The sequence below is a fragment of the Chroicocephalus ridibundus genome, chromosome 4, assembly GCF_963924245.1.
Source record: "Chroicocephalus ridibundus chromosome 4, bChrRid1.1, whole genome shotgun sequence".
Lineage (NCBI taxonomy): Eukaryota > Metazoa > Chordata > Aves > Charadriiformes > Laridae > Chroicocephalus > Chroicocephalus ridibundus.
In genome coordinates, this window is record NC_086287.1 from 59,725,350 (window position 1) to 59,744,372 (window position 19,023).

General features: G+C 37.3%; 1 protein-coding gene across 7 annotated transcripts in view; it reads left to right on the forward strand.

Annotated features, from left to right (window-relative positions):
* The window catches only part of WDR20 (WD repeat domain 20), a 49,168-nt gene that overhangs the window by 13,227 nt on the left and 16,918 nt on the right, over nucleotides 1-19,023 (forward strand). For 5 of the 7 annotated variants that reach the window (XR_010070807.1, XM_063333017.1, XM_063333018.1 and 2 more), the window contains exon 2: nucleotides 15,712-15,894. The exons of 1 other annotated variant lie outside the window; for it this stretch is intronic. Coding sequence is in view for 4 of the 6 variants with exons in the window: in XM_063333017.1 (XP_063189087.1) it covers nucleotides 15,712-15,894 (183 nt within the window). In the remaining 2 variants the exon portion in view is untranslated. Of the gene's footprint in view, nucleotides 1-15,711; nucleotides 15,895-18,305; nucleotides 18,333-19,023 lie in introns of those variants that run through there. One more of the 7 variants, XM_063333019.1, reaches the window with a different exon arrangement.

A 19,023-nucleotide genomic window follows, 5' to 3' on the forward strand; every position in this document is an offset into this window, starting at 1 on the left:
CTACTGCTACTTGCCTGTGTGTTATTTAGCAAGATGGAGGTATACTGGATATGTTATTGTGCAGTATGAATTTACACTTCACTTCTACCTATTCCCAAGTCTACGTGAAACTGAACTTGCTCGAATTTAATAATAATGATCATTTAGTGGCTTTCAACTTTCAAGTAAATCAATCAATAAAATTTAGTCCTGATGCTGATTGCCTGAATCATCAGGCTTTTGCTTATTTGTTCTTTATATGTTTCATGTCTCTTTATGTTTTTTTTGTTTTGATACTTCTGAATACCTTTAAAGAGAGGAATGTTAAAATTGGAAAAGATGAGGGTATTGTCAAGGGATTGCAGGTGTTGGTGGTTTTTTTGCCATAAAACACACTTGTAAAGCCAACTTTTGAGCGTTACTGTATTTTGGTATTTTTAAAGTTAGAAGAAACAAAATTTGAACAACTTCAGTGATGAAGCTGCAGCAGCCTTAGTCTTTCAACAGGGAGCTTAATTTTGTGTGATGTATTTTAAGTATACTTTGAATATCTGATCACTTGAAAGAAAAAACAAAACCAGCAGTTCTGTCTCTGGCAAGCTGTGTATGCAGTCAACCTCAAAGGATGCTATTGATAGGTGTGCATGTATTGTTGAAGTGCATTTTTTGATGATATAACAAAATCATACCAATGTTTTAGAGAAGAAAAAAAATGAGGTTCAAAGCTAAAGTGAAAGTAATACCTTTGAAGGTGTGACTGACTAGAGCGCTAGTCCAACAGGTCAGGTAGCTTTTTTGTGTGTGCATGGGGAGGAGACGAACAACTCGGAGATGACGCTATCCTTAAGTCATGCAATGTTTCCAGTTTGTTCCATATTTTGGCGGCCATCTAAAAGCAGCCTGCCAGCTCTCATTTAAATGAGTGTCACCTTTAACAGGTATAATTTTCTAACCAGTTTTACTTAGAGCTGAGCCAATTTAAACTATTTCCCAGTGAAAGTAACTTACTAAGTGTTTAATAAATATTCCAACTGAGCCTGTGAAGTGAACAAGAAGAGTTGCGGAATTGTGCCAGAATGTGTGGTTTTAGTTGGAATCCACTTGATATTTACATACCTGTTTTCCTTATTTTAATTTATGTCTTAGCTCTAGTATATGTATCTTATCTTGGTTCAGCTCAGCTGAATCATACCTCATTCGGCATTAAAAACATACGAGAGGGGACTGATCGTAAGTACAGGCAATTGTAAGTATAGACTAGACTGTAGGAGGAAATGAAAGGATCCACTGGAGGATAAGAAACAAGAAGGAGATCAAAAAGATAACTATCACTTTTCTACTTCAGAGCTATGAATCTGTTATAACTTACTATATTGTAACTATTGAGAAAGGAGTTACAGTTAACTAAGCATAAATCTTAAGTGAACCTTGCAGAACCTAATTATGAAGTGTAGTTAAGAGATAATTGTTACAGTACACTTAATTTTCTCAGTTCCCCAAAAGTGAAGAGACTAAAATGTGTGCTTCGGTGCATTCCAGTCTTTACAGAAGGTGATACATTCTTTACACAGCATGTGACAGTCAGTGCCTGCAAATATTAGGTATGCTCTCTCCTGTTCTGAAATCAGTTGCTTTTTAATTCACCATATCCCTAATGGTGAAAACTTCTGCTAAAAACGCTTTGACTGCCTGTTACTCCAATGACAGGCAGGTATTTTCTTAAGGCTTATCCTTGATTGTATTTAGGTAGAGAGAAACATGCAAGAGCACTCAACACACCCCCCATCCCACCATAACAACAGAGAAGATCGCAAAAAAGAAAATTCTGAGCTGCTTCAAGTTGCTTTCAGTTTTAGGTTTTGAAATTCTGAGGTAGTAGACTTCTGTGTTAGTTTTTTTGTTTTGCTTAAAGTAAAACATTGTCTCCCTGTGGTGGGAAAACATTAATGTATAACATGTATTATACAGACAGCTTTATTTGAAGTTCCGGTGCTCAGCCTTTCTAGTGTAACACTCTGTCAGTAAGAGAGAATTGTAACTTAAGTTCATGTCCGTATATGAACTGGCAATTTTAGATTGGTATAATAGATGATTTATCTGAGGGAGTTCTAGAACCTTAAGCTCATTCTGTTCTGAAATGGGGAGAGAATTAAAATACATAGTTCTTGACATCTTTTTACATATTTTACTGGTTACAGGGACTGTGTCAACTGTTAAGAAGAGAGCTTCAAGTTGAGGTCTTCAAGGAGTGGTTTTGGAAACAGTATTTTCATTGGTGACGTTGGGACAAGTAAGAGCACACATGACGGCAAAATTCTCATAATAAAGTTGGGAGGTGTCACTGTTCATAACTGTAGTACTTTATAAGGAGAAACAAGCTGATTGAAGTGAAAATCAATTGAAAAAATACATGGGGAATTTTTTGCTTCAGCCAGAAAACACTGAAAAGATGATAACCAGAGTGTAATGTTGATTACAAGCTGAGTCAGCTTGTGATACAGCTGTTGAAGGCAGGAGGAGATAAATGCAATTCAAAGATAGATCAAATGAGGTTTACCAGAAGAAATAAGGAAGTGTCTTTTCAATGCCTTGTACAATGGCACTAAAAGACAGCTTTAGTATTGAATGATATTCTAGTTACTTGTGTGATGAAGGTGAATTTTAATGCCTGCTACTAGGAGGAGATGGTGTCTAATGTGAAACTGGAAAAAGAAGAGTGTGATTTTAATTAGCTGAGCAAAGCAATAACTATTTCTTAAAGCTCTAAAAGGAAGAAAGAAAGAAAAAAGAAGGGAGAGAATAAATAATACAAAACTTTCCCTAGATGTATGAGAGACATGGTGAGGTCTCCCACAAATCCCAATCATGTAAAATTTACTATTAATTCAGAAAGTTCCTGCTCTTTGACCAGCCCTGCTATAAGCTATTGCTAATAGTTGAACTGCATAATGAAAATACCATGGTGTGATAGGCTACAGAATCTACATAATAGATTTTAAGAAGAGGCAGAGCTTTTCATCCAGAAGCTTCTTAGAGCTGAACCAGATGAATGGGATGAAGAAAATATATTTATAGTGATACAAATAGAACTATCTGTGTGGTACCCAGTGAGGTTACCTTATTGGCTTTTAGATCCAGGAGAGGAAATGAAGCATAACATACTGAGGAGCTGGACATAGTAAATTCCAAAGAATGGAAGTACAGCTGACTTTGCAGATACCATGGAAAGAGCATGCTATGTTTTATGGTAACAGTGTCTCAGTCGTTTTGTAGGGAAGATTCCTACAAAATTTATTTATTTAGTTTATTTAGTGTTTTAGGTATTCTTGGAGATGGTTCTCTGTATTGTAAGTCTGCATTTATATAGCAGGCATTGAAGGTCAGAAAGATTTCATCCTATCTTTAACCATAAGCAGAGTAAAGGATGAGATCTTCTTGAGTAGTAACATCAGGTAATAGTGGGTGCATTAATTTATTATAAAAAGAGGTGACCAGCCAACCCTTACTTTTTTTTTTAATGATATGGGGTAGTGAGACTGAAAAAACTAAGCCATAAGCTTTGTTTTGTTTCGGGTTTTCCTAATCTGTTTTTACTTACATATAAAATTTTAGTATGCTGAGGTATTTAGTATGTTTTCTGGGAATCAGGAAAGATTCCATGTGCTTAGAACAGATGTTTTCATATTCATGATCCTGTATTTGAGATAAATGTTTGAAGAAAGATCTTTCTTCAAAGTGGAAACTAAGAGAAGCTAGCAACTGTGGCTTGGCTTTTCCCTGCTAATGTTAATCCTAGAACTTCAAGTAAGTTACCCAGTTACCTGGCCCCTCTTGCACCAGAACAGAACATTTCTCCGTGAGGGTACAGGCTTTAATGTATGGAAAATGTCTTTCTCGTTCAAATGCACTCTTGGAACAAACTTTCCTTTCTGACATGAGTGCAAAGTCTTGATTCAGAGAAGAGAAGATAGTGTCAAATAGGGACTCTTTGCTGTTCTAGTGTAGCTCCTTATATAGTGAATATATCTTGTTTCTCACATCTGCGTGTATTCTCTTTATTTGGGAGCTATTCATGCACGTCTTTGGCAATGAAGTTTCCCCATTACCCTCTCATCTTAAACAACAGCAAAAATCCTTCGAGGTTTGTAGTAGTTAATAAGGTGATTCCTGCAGTATGAGAATTGCTTGCTTCACTCTTTGAAATACATTAGGGTGTTAATGTATCTTGATCAATATGCAACACTAAACAGTTAAACAGAATTTCAAGTCGAGGCTCAGGCTGCTTGGTTACTATGGCAAACACAGTAGGAAATTCATGCCAAAGTTTGGAAAATAAGATACACAAAAGAAAACTTGTGAACTGAAATAATCACTTTGGAGAGCAAAAACAGTTGTTCATAATTTATTAGAGTCTGTTTTCCAAAGAACACTGTTTTAAAATCCTGTTTTATCAAGCAGATCTTAATTGCCAGTGCAGAGTTTTACACAAAGCAGGCAATATTCACAAGCAGGGAAGAGTGACGTTCTTTGTTGGCTTGCCGTCTAACTGTAAGGGCATTGAGTGAACAGAATAGCCTCTTGGAGACAGCTGAATTACTTAAGTACTGTAATCAAGGTTGACATATTTTCAGTGTGCCACGTCTTGTTTAACAGATGTAAAAAAAATTGTCTATGTTAATGATTATATGTAAGTTAGATCATATATATATGATCTATGTATGTTTAATGATTTGTCTATGCTCATATAATCATTGAGGTTGGAAAAGACCTTTAAGATCATTGAGTCCAATCATTAACCTGACACTGCCAAGTCCACCACTAAACCACGTCCCTAAGTCATGGTTATGTGTATTATATATTTTTTGTAATGATTTGTGTATGTTAAAGATCTTGAAGTATTTAGTTCACTTTCCCGCAGTTGTTTGTCTTAAGGCTTGCTAACTGTAACAAAGGTCTATACGTTGGTATTTTAATGGGGTGATTTTCAGTTTGATAGGTTCCCTGTTTAGTCAGCTGTCTTTGAACTGTCTGTGAACACAGCATTTCATATTGCAGTTCTCTCAGTATATTGTGGCTAAATCTGATATTATTGCATGTGACTTGCTGTACAGTTTTCCATAGGTGTGGTCACATGCAAATCATGCAGTTATTTTTCTCTTTCAAATGTAAATTAGTATGTGTATTTACATGTGTTTTTTCCAACATCTCATCCCCCAAAGAGAAAGCTGTTATGTAGGAAGGTCAGTCTGTGGCTTGCGAGAGACGCTACTTCTAAAAACTTCCTGAAGATGGTGGTTAGAGTCGTTGTTGGACATCAAGATTGTGCACACCTACCCTGACATGTGACTCAACCTCATCACTTCATGCATTGCATAACCTGGATTGGAGATTATGTTAGGTAGTTGGAGGCTAAGGGAAAGCAGTTTAGGTTATTGAGAAACTATGTTTAATTTGCCTCTGCCTTTATGTCAGATGGTGTCTTGGGAAGGAAGGATTGATGTTGTGATAACTAGGAAGTGGTGTTACTGGAACATGAAGTGTTGGAGGTGATGGAACAAGCAGTTGAAGTATTAGGCTGAAATGGTGTTCAGGAGTTCTCATGAATTTTAAGTGTAAAGATGCTGAGCTGCAGACTTGTTACAAATAGCAACTCTTATATTGAATTACAGGTTAGTCTGTGCTTTTTGCTGTCCTCTTTAAAAAAGATTTATGGATCACTTCATAATTAAAATAAAAGTAGAATGTGAAAACTTCTGGAAGATTATACTAGGGTTTAACTCCAAGGAAAAGTAAGAACTTGGAGGCCACAGGAAGTGACGAACTGTGAGGTTGATCAGCCACGGTAAATAAAACTCTAGCTTTCATCCCACTAAGTTTAACATATGGTAATTTATAATTCTCTGGTAGATCTGTAACTTAGGAAAAGAAATAAAGGAGAGAAGCAGCAGAAATTGAAGGTGGACTAAGTTGACTAACTAACTGTTGAGGCAAGAGGTGTAATAGTAAGAAACTTGGGAGATGCAGTTATGCTAGGTGAATGAGCAGGAGTGTTCCCACTAATCTTTTGGTGGCACGCACTGGAGGAAAAAAACGAGTCAGTTTGGAACAACTGCACAAAAAAAGAAGATGGGATTGCTATAGATGACTGCCCTAATTGATCAGTACTTGAATCCTAATTTTTCTTTGTTGTAAGAAATGGAATGGGGAAGAATACTAGAAACAAGAATGGAGTAATTCACATTGCATTGTATAAATCAGTAGATCCATCTATAAGTGTTCATACAGGTCTGAAAAAAATAATTATTGCAAAGAGAGTCAGAGAAACGGTGAAAATTGTGATAGCTGAAAATATCCATGGAAATACTGAGATGTGACTGCTTATTCTAGTAAGATTGTGTGTGTGTGTAAGTGCTGTCTGTGTAAGGAATGTTAGACAACCTTGTTTCTTCTTGTGAACAAGAGCATATTCAGTAAAATCAGAGGGGAACAATATTCAGAACTGATACTTTTTTCACATTTAACTTTCTCAGGATGTGTTGCTTCAGTCATCTAAGTAAATAATGAAAAGAAAGTGGGTGTTAAAACAAAATTTGGCAATATTTGGAATTCCATGCAGTAGTTAATGCAAAAAAAAAAAAAAAAATCCTGTAAAGGGTTATTAAACTTCCATGTTTGCAATTTAAATGGCTTCCTGAAGGAAATCTGGGATGGACAATAATCCATTAATGCAGCTAACTTCTTGAACTTAGTTCTGGAACATGTATCTGTCCACTGTTGAAGAAATTATATTGGAGTAAAAAGTCTTGGATTGTGGTCCAGTTCTGCAGTCCATGATTACGAAGTATTTATGTGCCATGACTTGCTAAATCTGTGTCTCAATTTTTAAGCCAGTGAGGGAAAGGCCAGTATAGAAATGTGACCTGTCACCCATGATTTATTAATAGCCCTGAGAGATCATTGTTTTTGAATTTACAACTGCACAGTGAGATCTCTTTCTTACATATCTCCTTAAAAAGAGCTGAGTGGGGGGAGAAGAGGAGGAAGGTGTCTGCATCGCATGCAGAACATATATGATTCTGAATTAGGTTTCTGTTGAAGAGGTTTTTATCCAGCAGGCTGAGCTAGTTGAGCCAAAATTCTGTAGACCAGTCACTGGGAAGAGACAATACTGATACTTCTTTTCCGTTCTTCCTATTAAAAAAAAAAAAAGGCAACTAATTGCTTAAACCAAAATAGAATATCTAATTCAGTTCATGTCTGTAGGGAATGTGTGATACAGTCACTATATTCAGAGTTGTTTGAGTTTAACCAACCTGTTTACAGATTTAGTGTGGCCAAATGTATAATGCTGAAGTCAGTCTCAATTTTTATCTGAATCGATCATGCCATTAACTGACACCCACAATAAGGTGAACTTTGCAAAAGGAACTGTGAAATACTGTTTTAGTTAGCTGTTCTGCAGTGTGGGTTTCTGAGAGATTGTTTAGACGCTCAAGAACAAGTTAAGGCTCTTGTGCTCTTTCTGTATCACGGTAAAGCAGCCTTGTGCAAAGTGGGATTTGAAGGATTGGAGCACTTCTAGGGAGGAAAGGGACAGGTTTTGTTCTGCAGGTGTAATAAAAATTAACTCTGTTAAACGTATAGAAACAAGTACCTTTTGAAAAGTTAAGTCATGTCGTTTCCCTGAAGTTTTAGTGATTTGATTCTAGCGCAGCCGAAGATCGCTGGAGTGACTTGGAGTGCTTCCAGTCTGCCTCCTGGAGTGAGCAGTCTGTTTGGTTTCTTTTGGAGACGCAAAGCACAGACCTTTTCAGGACTAACCAGGACTTGCTCTGGAGTGCTGAGCTGAGTGTTGTGGTCAGCTTTGGGTCTGACCCGACTCTTTGAATAGCACTGTCACAAGTTATATGTTTTGGTCTTCCACTCAAAAGCAGCATTGTCAGCATGGGTGTAAATACTACCAAATGAATAATGTGTTGAATTGAAAATGCTTTAAGTTTTTAAAGGAACAATTTCAGTGACTTGAGACCTCTGTTGGGTTGTGACAAGCGGAGGCAGCAGCAGTGTTCTCTGCTCAGAAGACAGAGGAGGTATTTTTTTGTGTGGAGGGGTTCAAAACCTTGTTTCAATTTCCCTGAACCTCCCTGGCCTACAGTAGTTCAAATGTGTTAACATTCCTGTCCTACTTTGATGCCCGTTGCCCAGTCTTATAGAGAAATAAAGGGTAAGTTGATTCTGTATGCACTCTGTGAAGTGAATGGGGATTTGCAAACAAAAGCGGATTTTTCTTTTTTTGGGGGGTCTACTGTTGTGGGTTTTTGAACTCTTTTTAAATAGAAATGTCTACTTTTTCTAGAGTTATTGATAGACTGGTGCTTTCACATTAGGTAACTTCCAGTAGGATGTGCTTATATATACTGTAACCTGATAAACATTTTGGTTTATAGCCTTACTAAAATGAAGCTAACATTGTTACGGTAAGTTGTAAATCAGACAGTCCTTTATGCGTGTTCTTTATGGTGTTCACATCCACTTTCTTCATCTTGCCAATTATATAACCATTGGTTCAGTTAATATCACATAGATTTATTTCAAACCAGTGCGTGCTCTTTGCTCTGTTCGAGTGCTTAGAATAATTCTTCTGGAAGCAGAATATGATTATTTTATTGGATGCATAATAAAACTAAACTGATCTTTGCCTAAATATGAATTTATGTCCAGTTGTTTGGACTAGAGCTTTTATCTTAATGTATGTGGTCATACTCATCTGCTGTATGAATAAATGCTGAAATCTTGTTTTCTCCTTTCGAAAGTTGTGTATGTCTTTTTATGGCCCCAAGTGGAAATTAAACATAGAAGGGAGAAGAATATCAAGTAGCTTCCCAAATTTGCAAACGGCTTTGTACAAAATTGATCTTTAAGACTTTGTTATGGATGAATTGTGTGGAACATTTGAAAAAATTAGGTTAAATAAAATTACTTGGTGTCCCTGTTTTACTAACAGAGTTGTTCTTATACAGTATCCTAGAAACTCTGTCACATGCCTTAAGTGTTCCTGTTCAGCATTTAATCAAGTGCTTTGTAACTTATAAAAAACCTTCTGCAAAGATACAGGAACCCACTTATGAGGAACAGTGTTCTTCAGGAGAATAAATATTCTGTTGAGTGAAAATAAATCTTAAAATGCTTTTGTTGGGAGCGGGTATAAATGGAAATTATTTTAAACTTTTAAGTGTCATCATTCCAAATATGTATTAGAAAAAGAACATCAGAAGATATGCCACTGAAGCCAAATTAATAAAGTCTTGAAGATCGGGATCTTAGGATTTATGAAAGTAAAACTGACACGAATTGGCAGCTACGCTTTCTGGAGACTTTCTGGAGAGAGGAAGCTGTAGAGAGATACCTTAATGGAAAGTCTTTGAGGCAGTATATTTAAAGTAGCAGATTCTTTTTCCTGCCTGCTAATTGCTTTTGCCCCAATTTCTTAGTTTTTAGTTTCCCAAATTCACTTTTTCCAGTCCAGCTTTCATTCCTTTCTCATAGGTTTTCTTGCCTTCAATTAGAGATGAATAAGGGAAAGTGAATGCGTGTGCTTATTTTTAGTGTTAGTTCATACTTGCCTTTATGTTAATTGGCAGCAAATCCAGCATTGGTTGTGCTGTTGTGTTGAGCTTCAATTCATAGAGTTGAAAGTTCATCCAAATTTTAAAAGCAAAACTAAAAACAAAATGATAGTTTTCTTGAGCTTTACAAATGTGACTCTAATATAAAGCAGGTGCATTGAATGCAATGTTGCAAAATAAAGACCTAAAATTTCCATAGCATTAATGGCTTTGCAAGGCTTAGGAGACACTTAAGACTAGTCTGTGTGTACACACAAAACACCTATTGTGCAACCTTTAAAGCCAAGCAGATCACTCAGGTATGGAAAAAAGCAGCTCTTACTTCTTTAAGAAACTGTCCTTACATTTAAGAAACCTACTATAGTTTGTGTAAATAGGACAACTTCACAAATTATTATTGTCTGCTGGGTTTTTATAGAATCCTAAAGAAAATTTCTACTTTTTTTTCATTTATAAGTGTTTCCAGAAGCTTTCAACCTAGTTTATAAATTTTCTGGGGGCTTCTGAAGTGGCACTGAGTGTGCGTTTATTTGTACACCACCTGAAAGGTTCATGCTGTTGAATCTGAAGAGATTCTGGGACTGATGTGGGTTCTTGCCAGACTTTAAACTTTCTACCAAGAAAACTAAGGCCATTAGTCAGCAGTTTGCCAGCTTATGTGCAGTTATATTTGTAGAAGTCCTTTTATTACTGATTGGCTATGGCACTGTCAGCTGCACTGAAGTGTTTTATTAGGGCTTTATAGTTGCAGGAAGCATTGCCTGGACTTTCTGTTGTGTATCTCACATAAATTCAGAAGAACTTTTGCCCTACATCAGTGTTCTTTATGGGAAAGACAACTAACTTGTTCCTGTAGTTTTCTTCCTGCGTGACGTTTCAGACATAAACCAGACCTGTTAAGTAAGCTAGGAGTGGCCATGTTGCTGCTGCTCTGGTTGATCCTAAGCTTAGGATCTCAGGGTCATTCAAGTTGGAAGGGACCTCTGAGAGTCTCTAGTCTAACCTCCTGCCTAAAGTGGGGTCAGCTATGAGAGCAGACCAGCTTGAAGCCACAGAGAAATAACTACAAATGATTCTATTGCTAATATTAAGTGAGCTGTATTAAGGCTCTACAAAAGATTCTTATAATCTATTCCTTTGATAATAAAGTAATTAAAGGGATTTCCAGTGTAAAGTATTGAAGCTGGTGTTTCTGGCAGAAAAAGTTGTGTACAGAAACAATGAACAGAGTTCTCCAGAAAACTCTACAAAAGTGCCTAGGAGAACTCAGCTTTCTTGTCATGTTCCTCAACTTTCTCTGTACTTCAGCTAGCTCTGCAGGAAGGAGAGGGAGACCAGCACAGACATGGAGGAAGGATAAACAAGCTTTAAGGGGCCTCCTGGTTTAGTTTTCCCTGTCCTTGCTAATACAGTGAGCAAGTCTGTCCTGGAAGACCTTGCCCTGTTCACTAGGGGATACTGTAAGACAAAGTGCTGCAGCAGGGGTTACCCTGTCTCTTTTTTTCAGCTAGGGTTTAAAGAGCATCTGTGAAGTTCAATGAAGTTCACTTAGTAATAATTCTAATAGTTGATTTCTCATGTTATTTGTATAGCATAATAAAAAGCACAGTTTTCTCAAATTGTTCTGTTTATAGACGGAACCATTAAATTCCTGGACAGCAAGGTATTGCCGAGATACCAAGCTACAGGTAATAAGTTGTGAATTCCAAGCTCCAGAAATGCTGAGGAAATTGTTTTCAAAAGTTCTTTGTGTCTTCTCTTTTATTTTGCACTAGAGCTCTACATACATAGCCAATCTGTAATCTGCTGCTCAAGATCAGTTAATGCTCTGGACAGGAGAGATTTTTCTTAAGAGGATTTTTGGAAGTAAAATTTTTATTTAATGTTTGCCCTCACTTCCAGGCTTAAAGACCTAATATTCTGTCTTGATCTCACTTATAGCTGTCACCCGTTGAAAGCCAGTGTCCTGACCAACGGGTTATTAAATACTTTTAAGTATCTAAAGGAAGCATTTTGATGACTACAGTTGAAATTATCTGAGATAAATTAAAAAATAACTCTTTTCCTTTCTGATCTTGGAGATGCTTTTTAGCTTGGAAGGAAATGTAGTGTCTATGATACATTTCATTCAGTTAAAAATTGCAGAAAGCTGCAGATGTAAGTTAGGAAAAGAAAAGATACAGGAAGAAATCACATCTGTCAAGGAGCATGATTAAATGCTGACTTGAAATAAAGTGATTCACTGTTTGGGAAATCTTAGTATGAAAGCTCTAAGTCTTGGATCAATAGTACATAAAAAGAATGAATCTTGGACAGATACCAATGTGGCTTTGACCTAAGAATTACATACAGCTACAGAAGCAAGGTTATTGATGTCCATCCTAATCAGACATTTCAAACAGCAAAATCTGAAAACTGAAATATTTGCTTCAGACTAAGGTAACTAATTATTTTTTCCCCCCCTTTTTTTTTCCTAGTGTTTAGGTACTTAAAGCTGTGGTTAAGATGTTCCATTTGACTGCCTTTCTGCTGGAAGTCATAATTCAGGGTGAATGGACAACTGCTAGGATATTAGATTTATTATTTTTTTTCTCCATATTCCAGCAGAGTTGGGGCAATTTTGCTAAAATGGCATGCTGTGAGAGTTAACAAAATAGGACTAGGAAGTCCCCCAGACAGTTACATGGTTCACTTTTTATTATGAGTGTGAATTCGTCACGAATCTAAATGGCAAAGTTGGTCAGTTTTTCTTCTGTAAGGAAGTGTAAGGTTCTCTAGAGAGTTTTAATCTGTTCAGACACAGGACTTGGAAGCTGTTGATGCTCAAGGTACACTGATTTTATTCAGCTGTATCACTGACTTTAGACAGGTATTGTGTGAGATTTCCCTTGTTCTTGTTGCCTGATAACCATTATTCCTTGTTCCTTTGCCCAAGGGGTACTTGAAATACCACTGTATGTTGGAAGGAACAGACTTCTAATGGAGGTATCAGTTGGCCAAGGTGCTAATACCAGAGTATTGATTAGTTAAGATGTACTTCAATAGCTTGCACAAATTTTTACTGAAAGGGAGGATGGTATTGATTCTTAGCCTGGCATTAGATGTCCCTACCTTCTGTCAGTCAGTTTTGATTACAAAGTGTTGCTGTCATCATGAGTCATCCACAATGGAGTAAGTTTCTCGAAGTGGATAGGCTGGAATGGTGCTGAGTATTTTTCAGAAGAAAATCTTAAAGGAACTGGGACAGAAAGCATGCAAATAGCTTGCTTACCAGCTCCAGCAGAGGTGAGGGTGCGTGATCCTGTGCATTTAACCTCCATGTTTGGTAACACTTAATCCCAAGATCTTTCTGTTCTCTTTCAAAGTACATCACCATTCTTCTGAGAGGGGGGCAGTTCACATCACCCTCTTCAGTAAATAGTGTCATATCCTAGGATTTGACAGTTATGAACTCAAATCTCATGTAAAAGCTCATTTCTGGGAATCAGATCTTCCGCAAAATAGCGATAGTAAACGGACTTATTGGTGAGCTAATGAAATAGTCAGTCCCAGGCACAATTTGAATTTTATGAGTAAGTGCTTTTCTTGTTCTTAACAAAATCCAGTAGCAACCTTCAATTGTGCAGAAATAAAGAAAATGTCTCCTAGTTCTTATACTCATTGATTCTACCCTGTCTTTCAATTAAGAGAGATCAAGACCAAAAGAGTACTTTGGTGCTTGTAGATTTGACTTATCTCTGTGAGACAGCTATATTATAACAGAAAACACTAGCTGCATGTAAATAAAAGGCGGGGCATCCCTGTCAGTAGAAGTCTGGTTAATTCTGGGTTGAATTAGTTTATTTATACTCCATTTAAGTTCAGATAGATTGTCACTGCCATCTGGTTGCCAGAGAACAGCTAAGAACAAGCACAATAAAGTCTGTGCCTAGATTTAATTTACCAGAATCTCATGTCTTGCTAGTCCTGTTATCACACAATTTCAGAAGACAGAACTTCAGTCACACCAAATTTGTTGGACAACGAAAACAAAAGCTAGCGATATAAAACCTCAACCAGACGAAAGTGCAAGATACAGCTCCAATCTGAAAACAGACACCTATTGATTCTTTGCCACTTAAAAGGATACTGAAGATTCAGAAGAAGAACCTGGGAATACCCATGTTTTCTGCTGGCTGGGAGAGTCTGTCATTCTCTGATCATTCAGTATGATTCAGGCTGAGTTCTATTTACTTCACAAGGGATCTTCCTTCTTAGCTGTTGGGTCCTGCTGGAAGTTTTGTCCAGAGGATACAACCTTGAGTCTCATAGGTTAACCTTGTTAATTCTGCATTTCTTTGAGGTACGGAAGGATGCATCTATATATTTCTGTAGAATGGTCTTCCAGATAGAAATGCTGCCTCAATTTTGAGAGTTATCTCTTGGTATCGCTTATTTTGTAGCGATAGAGGACAAAGGACTCTTGTACAATATAAGAGGTAACTGCATGGCCTGTAGGATTTGATCTTTCAGCTTCAAATTACAGATTTACATCTGTCTGTGAATGCTCCTTGGTAGGCATGCGCCTTACCCTATGATCTCCCAGTAGACCGAATATTCTATTTAAGTTCTCCTTGAAGAGGTGTTGTTAATATTCTTTTTTGGCTTATAATGGATCTCTGGGCTCTGGAGAATAACTTTTTAATCTGCTGACTTTAGAAGTTGGAATACATCATCTCATTTTGGAGTTTTCAACCAGGAGGCCATACACCTGATTAAACTGGTTTATAATATATGCTGCAAAACATAAGTGCGAATTTAATATTGTTGCGTATATAACCTTATCATGTGTATCTCTTAGTTAAATTTGCCTTGGAAATGGCACACCTGACAGGATTCACTGTATAGCTAGTTACAATTTTTCACTACTGACAGGTCTAGTTTCTCTCTGTGTAGCTCCATGCACACCAAGGATTTGCTGCTCTCTAGACCTCATCCTCAAAGGTTTAATACGCTGGGGCAATTTTCTTTTATGTGAAGCTTGTCCTCTTCCTCAAAGAAGTTTTATTTCTTATATTGCTGTCCTGATTTGCTCCAACTAAAAATACTGAAAAAGTATATATGAAAATTAGAATCTGAGTCCTGAATCACAGCTGTGTCTCGGGTCTGTAATATTTTTGAGTATCTGCAGCTTTCTAATTACAGACTCTGAACCTAGGAAACAGGGAGTTTAAAAACAACAAAACAGTTGAACCTGATGTATGATCTTGCATATTAAATGTGTGGGTTTTAATCTCTGGATGATGAAAGATTCGGTTGTCTGAAGTGATACGGGGATAAACATGGCTTACACAACTGAGAGAGCATTTTGAATTGCTTTTCTGTTCCTTTTGATTCTTCTGACACTTCAGTGCCAGATCTTCAGTTGTTTATATTGAAGTTCCTCAGTTTTGTTGGCACTTATTTTGTCTGAGCTATATTTGAATTCAGTGTTCAGTGTCAGAAGCACAATTACGTTGTAACTTAATGGCTTAAAATGTATTTTATAATCACAGCATCAGCATCCTGAGTCAGTGTTCCTAGAAAATGCTTTCCTAGCATCTAGTTGATAATTTTTTTTTATTATTATTGAGACCGATATCGTATGTTTGCCTGTTATAAAAGGATAGGCTTACAGTACAAGAATCAGGTGATTGAGAATATGGTATTTTTAATCCAAAATTGGTTGTACTCAATAAGAAAGCCACTACTAAGAAAGTAGAAGATATCTTGTCTCTGTGACGGAGTGACCCTTCCAGCAGGAGAAGCCTTCTGTGAATAGGTTGGTCTTGAGTCGCTGAAGCCTTTGTGTTACTGAATGGTTGTCATTGATTTGTCACGATGTAGTTGCGAAGGCTGGGGTAGGTGTAGTATTTAGCAAAACTGAAAACCACAAGTATTGCATTCTATGAAAAGATAAACCTTTTGACAACATCGTGGATGTCTTTGATAAATACAGAGCTGCTTTTTACAGTAAGGTTTTGCGACTGCATAAATTGTTTCTTAGTATAAATATTATTTGCAAATAGAACTGGTTATATGCACATGTTGTGACAAACTGTCTTAATTCTGTTTGCTCTCTTTGCAGGCTGCAGACTTGAGTAAACCAATAGACAAAAGGATATACAAAGGAACACAACCTACATGCCATGACTTCAATCACTTAACAGCCACAGCAGAAAGCGTGTCTCTTCTAGTGGGCTTCTCTGCAGGCCAGGTCCAACTTATAGACCCTATTAAAAAAGAAACTAGCAAATTATTTAACGAGGAAGTAAGTAGAAATCTTAACATTGTTGCATGCAATGTGTTTTTGATACTAAAGATCCTAGACTCTGAGTTCTATAGATGGCTCCCTTTGCCTATATAGCTTATCATTCAGTCACTACCTTTTGTTTTTCAGCTGTTTCAGTGGCTTGGAATACCTACACAAAAATATTATTCGTGAAGGAATCTTTTGTGGTTTAAGATTAAAAATTTGGATTCTCTAGTTGGAGTAATACTGTAACTAGAGTTAATGACAGTTAACTGATGGAAAAAAGGTCTACAAATCTAAATGTTGCTGCATGTGCTCTGCAGCCAGTTTTCCTGAGACTTCTGGTTCCGAATGCAGAAGAAAACATTTAAGCCCCTATTTAACTAATATACTTTGGTCAAAATATTCAATAAGGTAAAAATACCAATTTTTATGGTCAGGGTGTTACAGCAGAAACTTTCTGTATCAAGGACTCCTAAAGGCTTGCTTGGGGAAGACTAGGATATCAAGCTGAATGCTGTATAGAAAAAGCTGAAGGCTTATGAGGTTGTGGCCATGTGATGTTCCAGAAAGAAATTTTGCATCTGCTTTTTCTGCTGCTGTGCAATAAGGCAAGATAGAAGGGAGTACTATGGGGGAACTAATGACAAGTTACAAGACTGCTGGCTCTGATCATCTGTTAGTATTGGCATTCTTGGAAGAGTAAGTGTCTGGATGCTAGCAAAAGCTCTGGCAACTGGTACAACTTTTGATAGTACTTTCTGCAGAGGACAAGCTATAGGAATTTGGGTGGTTTGTTGGGGGGGATGATTTGTTCTGTGGGGGTGGTTTTTTTGCTACTGTTTGTGTTATAACCCAGCTGCAGGTGAATTGTGGGGAGGGGTAACAGCAGAGCTTTGCAGGTCTCTCTCTTTTGAATTTCAAATCTGGATGAGGGCTTTGCAGATGAAGTTAAGCTTTGTTCAGCTTTCAAACTGAGCAAGCATATCTTTCCTACCTCAGAGAGGTGTGTTGTCTTGCTCTGTCTTTGTGCAAAGAAGATTGAAGTATTGTTCTCAATGGGGATGTGTTATAATTAGAACTGTCTAATTCCTCCTCAGCTTTGTAAAAATAGCTACATCTACATCAGAAGAGGGGTGTTTTTCTTCTTACCTAGCCATTTCCCACCTGTTCTGTCTCTCTGCTTGTGTTGAGTGGGAAGCAGTGCTGGAGAGTCTCTTAATGTTGCATGGAGTGCTCTGTTTGGTAGAAACCCCTGTAAAAGTAGTTGAAATGTTCATTTTAGCATTGTCTTAACACCCCTCCAGCTGCACTACACCTTCCCCAACCACAACCCACCCCAAACCAAAAAAACACCAAACTTTGTCATTGGTGCAACTTCACCAGTGGAAGTGCTGGTCTGGATGTGAACAAGCTCCTTGTGTGAATACAACTCTGAGTTAATCTTGTATGATAATAGTGTAAGTATTACAAATGGCAGTAGGAATACTATGAACAGCTAGAGTTTCATATCACAGAGCAGTTCCCGCTCTTGTAGCTGAACTGTAGTTGCTTTGAGGAAAAACTTCTGCTGAAATAACTTGCGTAAAGGTCCAATGCATGTTTACATGCCTTGTTGTTGTTTACTGTCCATGTCTACAGCATAAAGCTGTGTTGCAGGCTGAATAGTTCTTGTGGTAAACCGCAAATTATGGAGGCACTGAAGCCACTTTCTGTTAGACAGTATTGTCTTTTCTCTGTGCTATAACCAACATCACTTCCCTGTGGTGAGAATACGTCATTTGAGAGTTTGGTGGAAGTTAAATAAGATATATGTTTTCTACTACCAAAACTACGCACACAGTAGGGTAGAATTAAATGATGAATTCTTGTTTCCTACACTGATCTTATCTGCAGTTACAACCAATTCTAAAACTCTCATATATTTTTAATCTGTCAGTTGCCGAACTGAAGTGTGCCCTGGATGTGTCTGGAAGTTAGTTCTGGCTTGTATCTAAAAGCCATTTCAGAGAAACATCAGTGAGCATTGATGTTTGAGCCAGTTTATTTGCTTCAAGATGAAGGTGGCTGTTGGGTTTTGAATATATGTAGAGTTTAGATAGTATTTGAGAATAAACATGTCTTCATAGGCAGAAAGTGGTCTAAATGAGTGTTTACATCTTTTGACATATTCAGCACTAGTGCTAGAGGTAATAGAATTCACCACCTGTCCTGTTAGTAATTTGGTGATTCAGGTAGCCCAAAGCTCTGTTTTGACTATCACCTGCGATAAAGCAATCAGGATAACACATAATCGTCTGTGATATGTGAAATAACTTAACCCGTTGTGAAACAGAAGGTTATGTTGAACTTAAAATGCAATAGCCTTAATGCAGTCTAACTTGTTACTCTTCCTTTTTTCTTTTTTTTTTTTAATTCTATTGATGTAGAAGACAATAGGGACTTGAAAGGCTGAGGTGAGTGATACTATGCAGCTTGTGTCTGCCTACCTAAATCAATCTGTATCAACAGTGGTATTCCTTCTAGTTGTGTCAAAACTAATTAGTGATATTTTCTTATTCCCAAAACCAACAAAGTATACCTCACAGATTCCCTTGTTTCCAGGTGATAGTTGGTTATTCTCAAGCTAGCCAAGTGAATTATGTTTGTTTCTTTTTTTTAAAATTCTTTTCTTTAAACTAAAGCCTTAAGTTGCATTTTTTTCCTAATAAACTTTTCCTGTACTCCTGTTGCCAGAGCTCTTTGTGCCTTATGCTCTGTGCTCTTGTGCTCCCTTAATGCCTATTCCTTGATTGCATCAGTTTTTTCACTCCTTTATGGCCTATGTCTATAATGTTTTGCCTTCAAGCTTGTTCAAAACATGGCTACCAAGATGATCTTGGCTTGTCTTCCTGACGAGTGACTGAAGTTCCTTCACTTACTATTCTTTCACCAAACTGAACATAAGCTCCTTATCCCAGCTACTTCACTGATTTGCTTGATACTGCATTCAGTCCGTTCTTGTAATGCGTCTGCCAGTCGTACTGACGTCAGGTCTTGTTTTGTTTTGCTGCAGAAGTGTGTGAGCCCAGTTGAAAGCTCTTAAAACTTCAGAAAGTCATAACTTCAGAGTTTTTATCTTCCTGCTGAATTTAAAGCTCTGCTGGT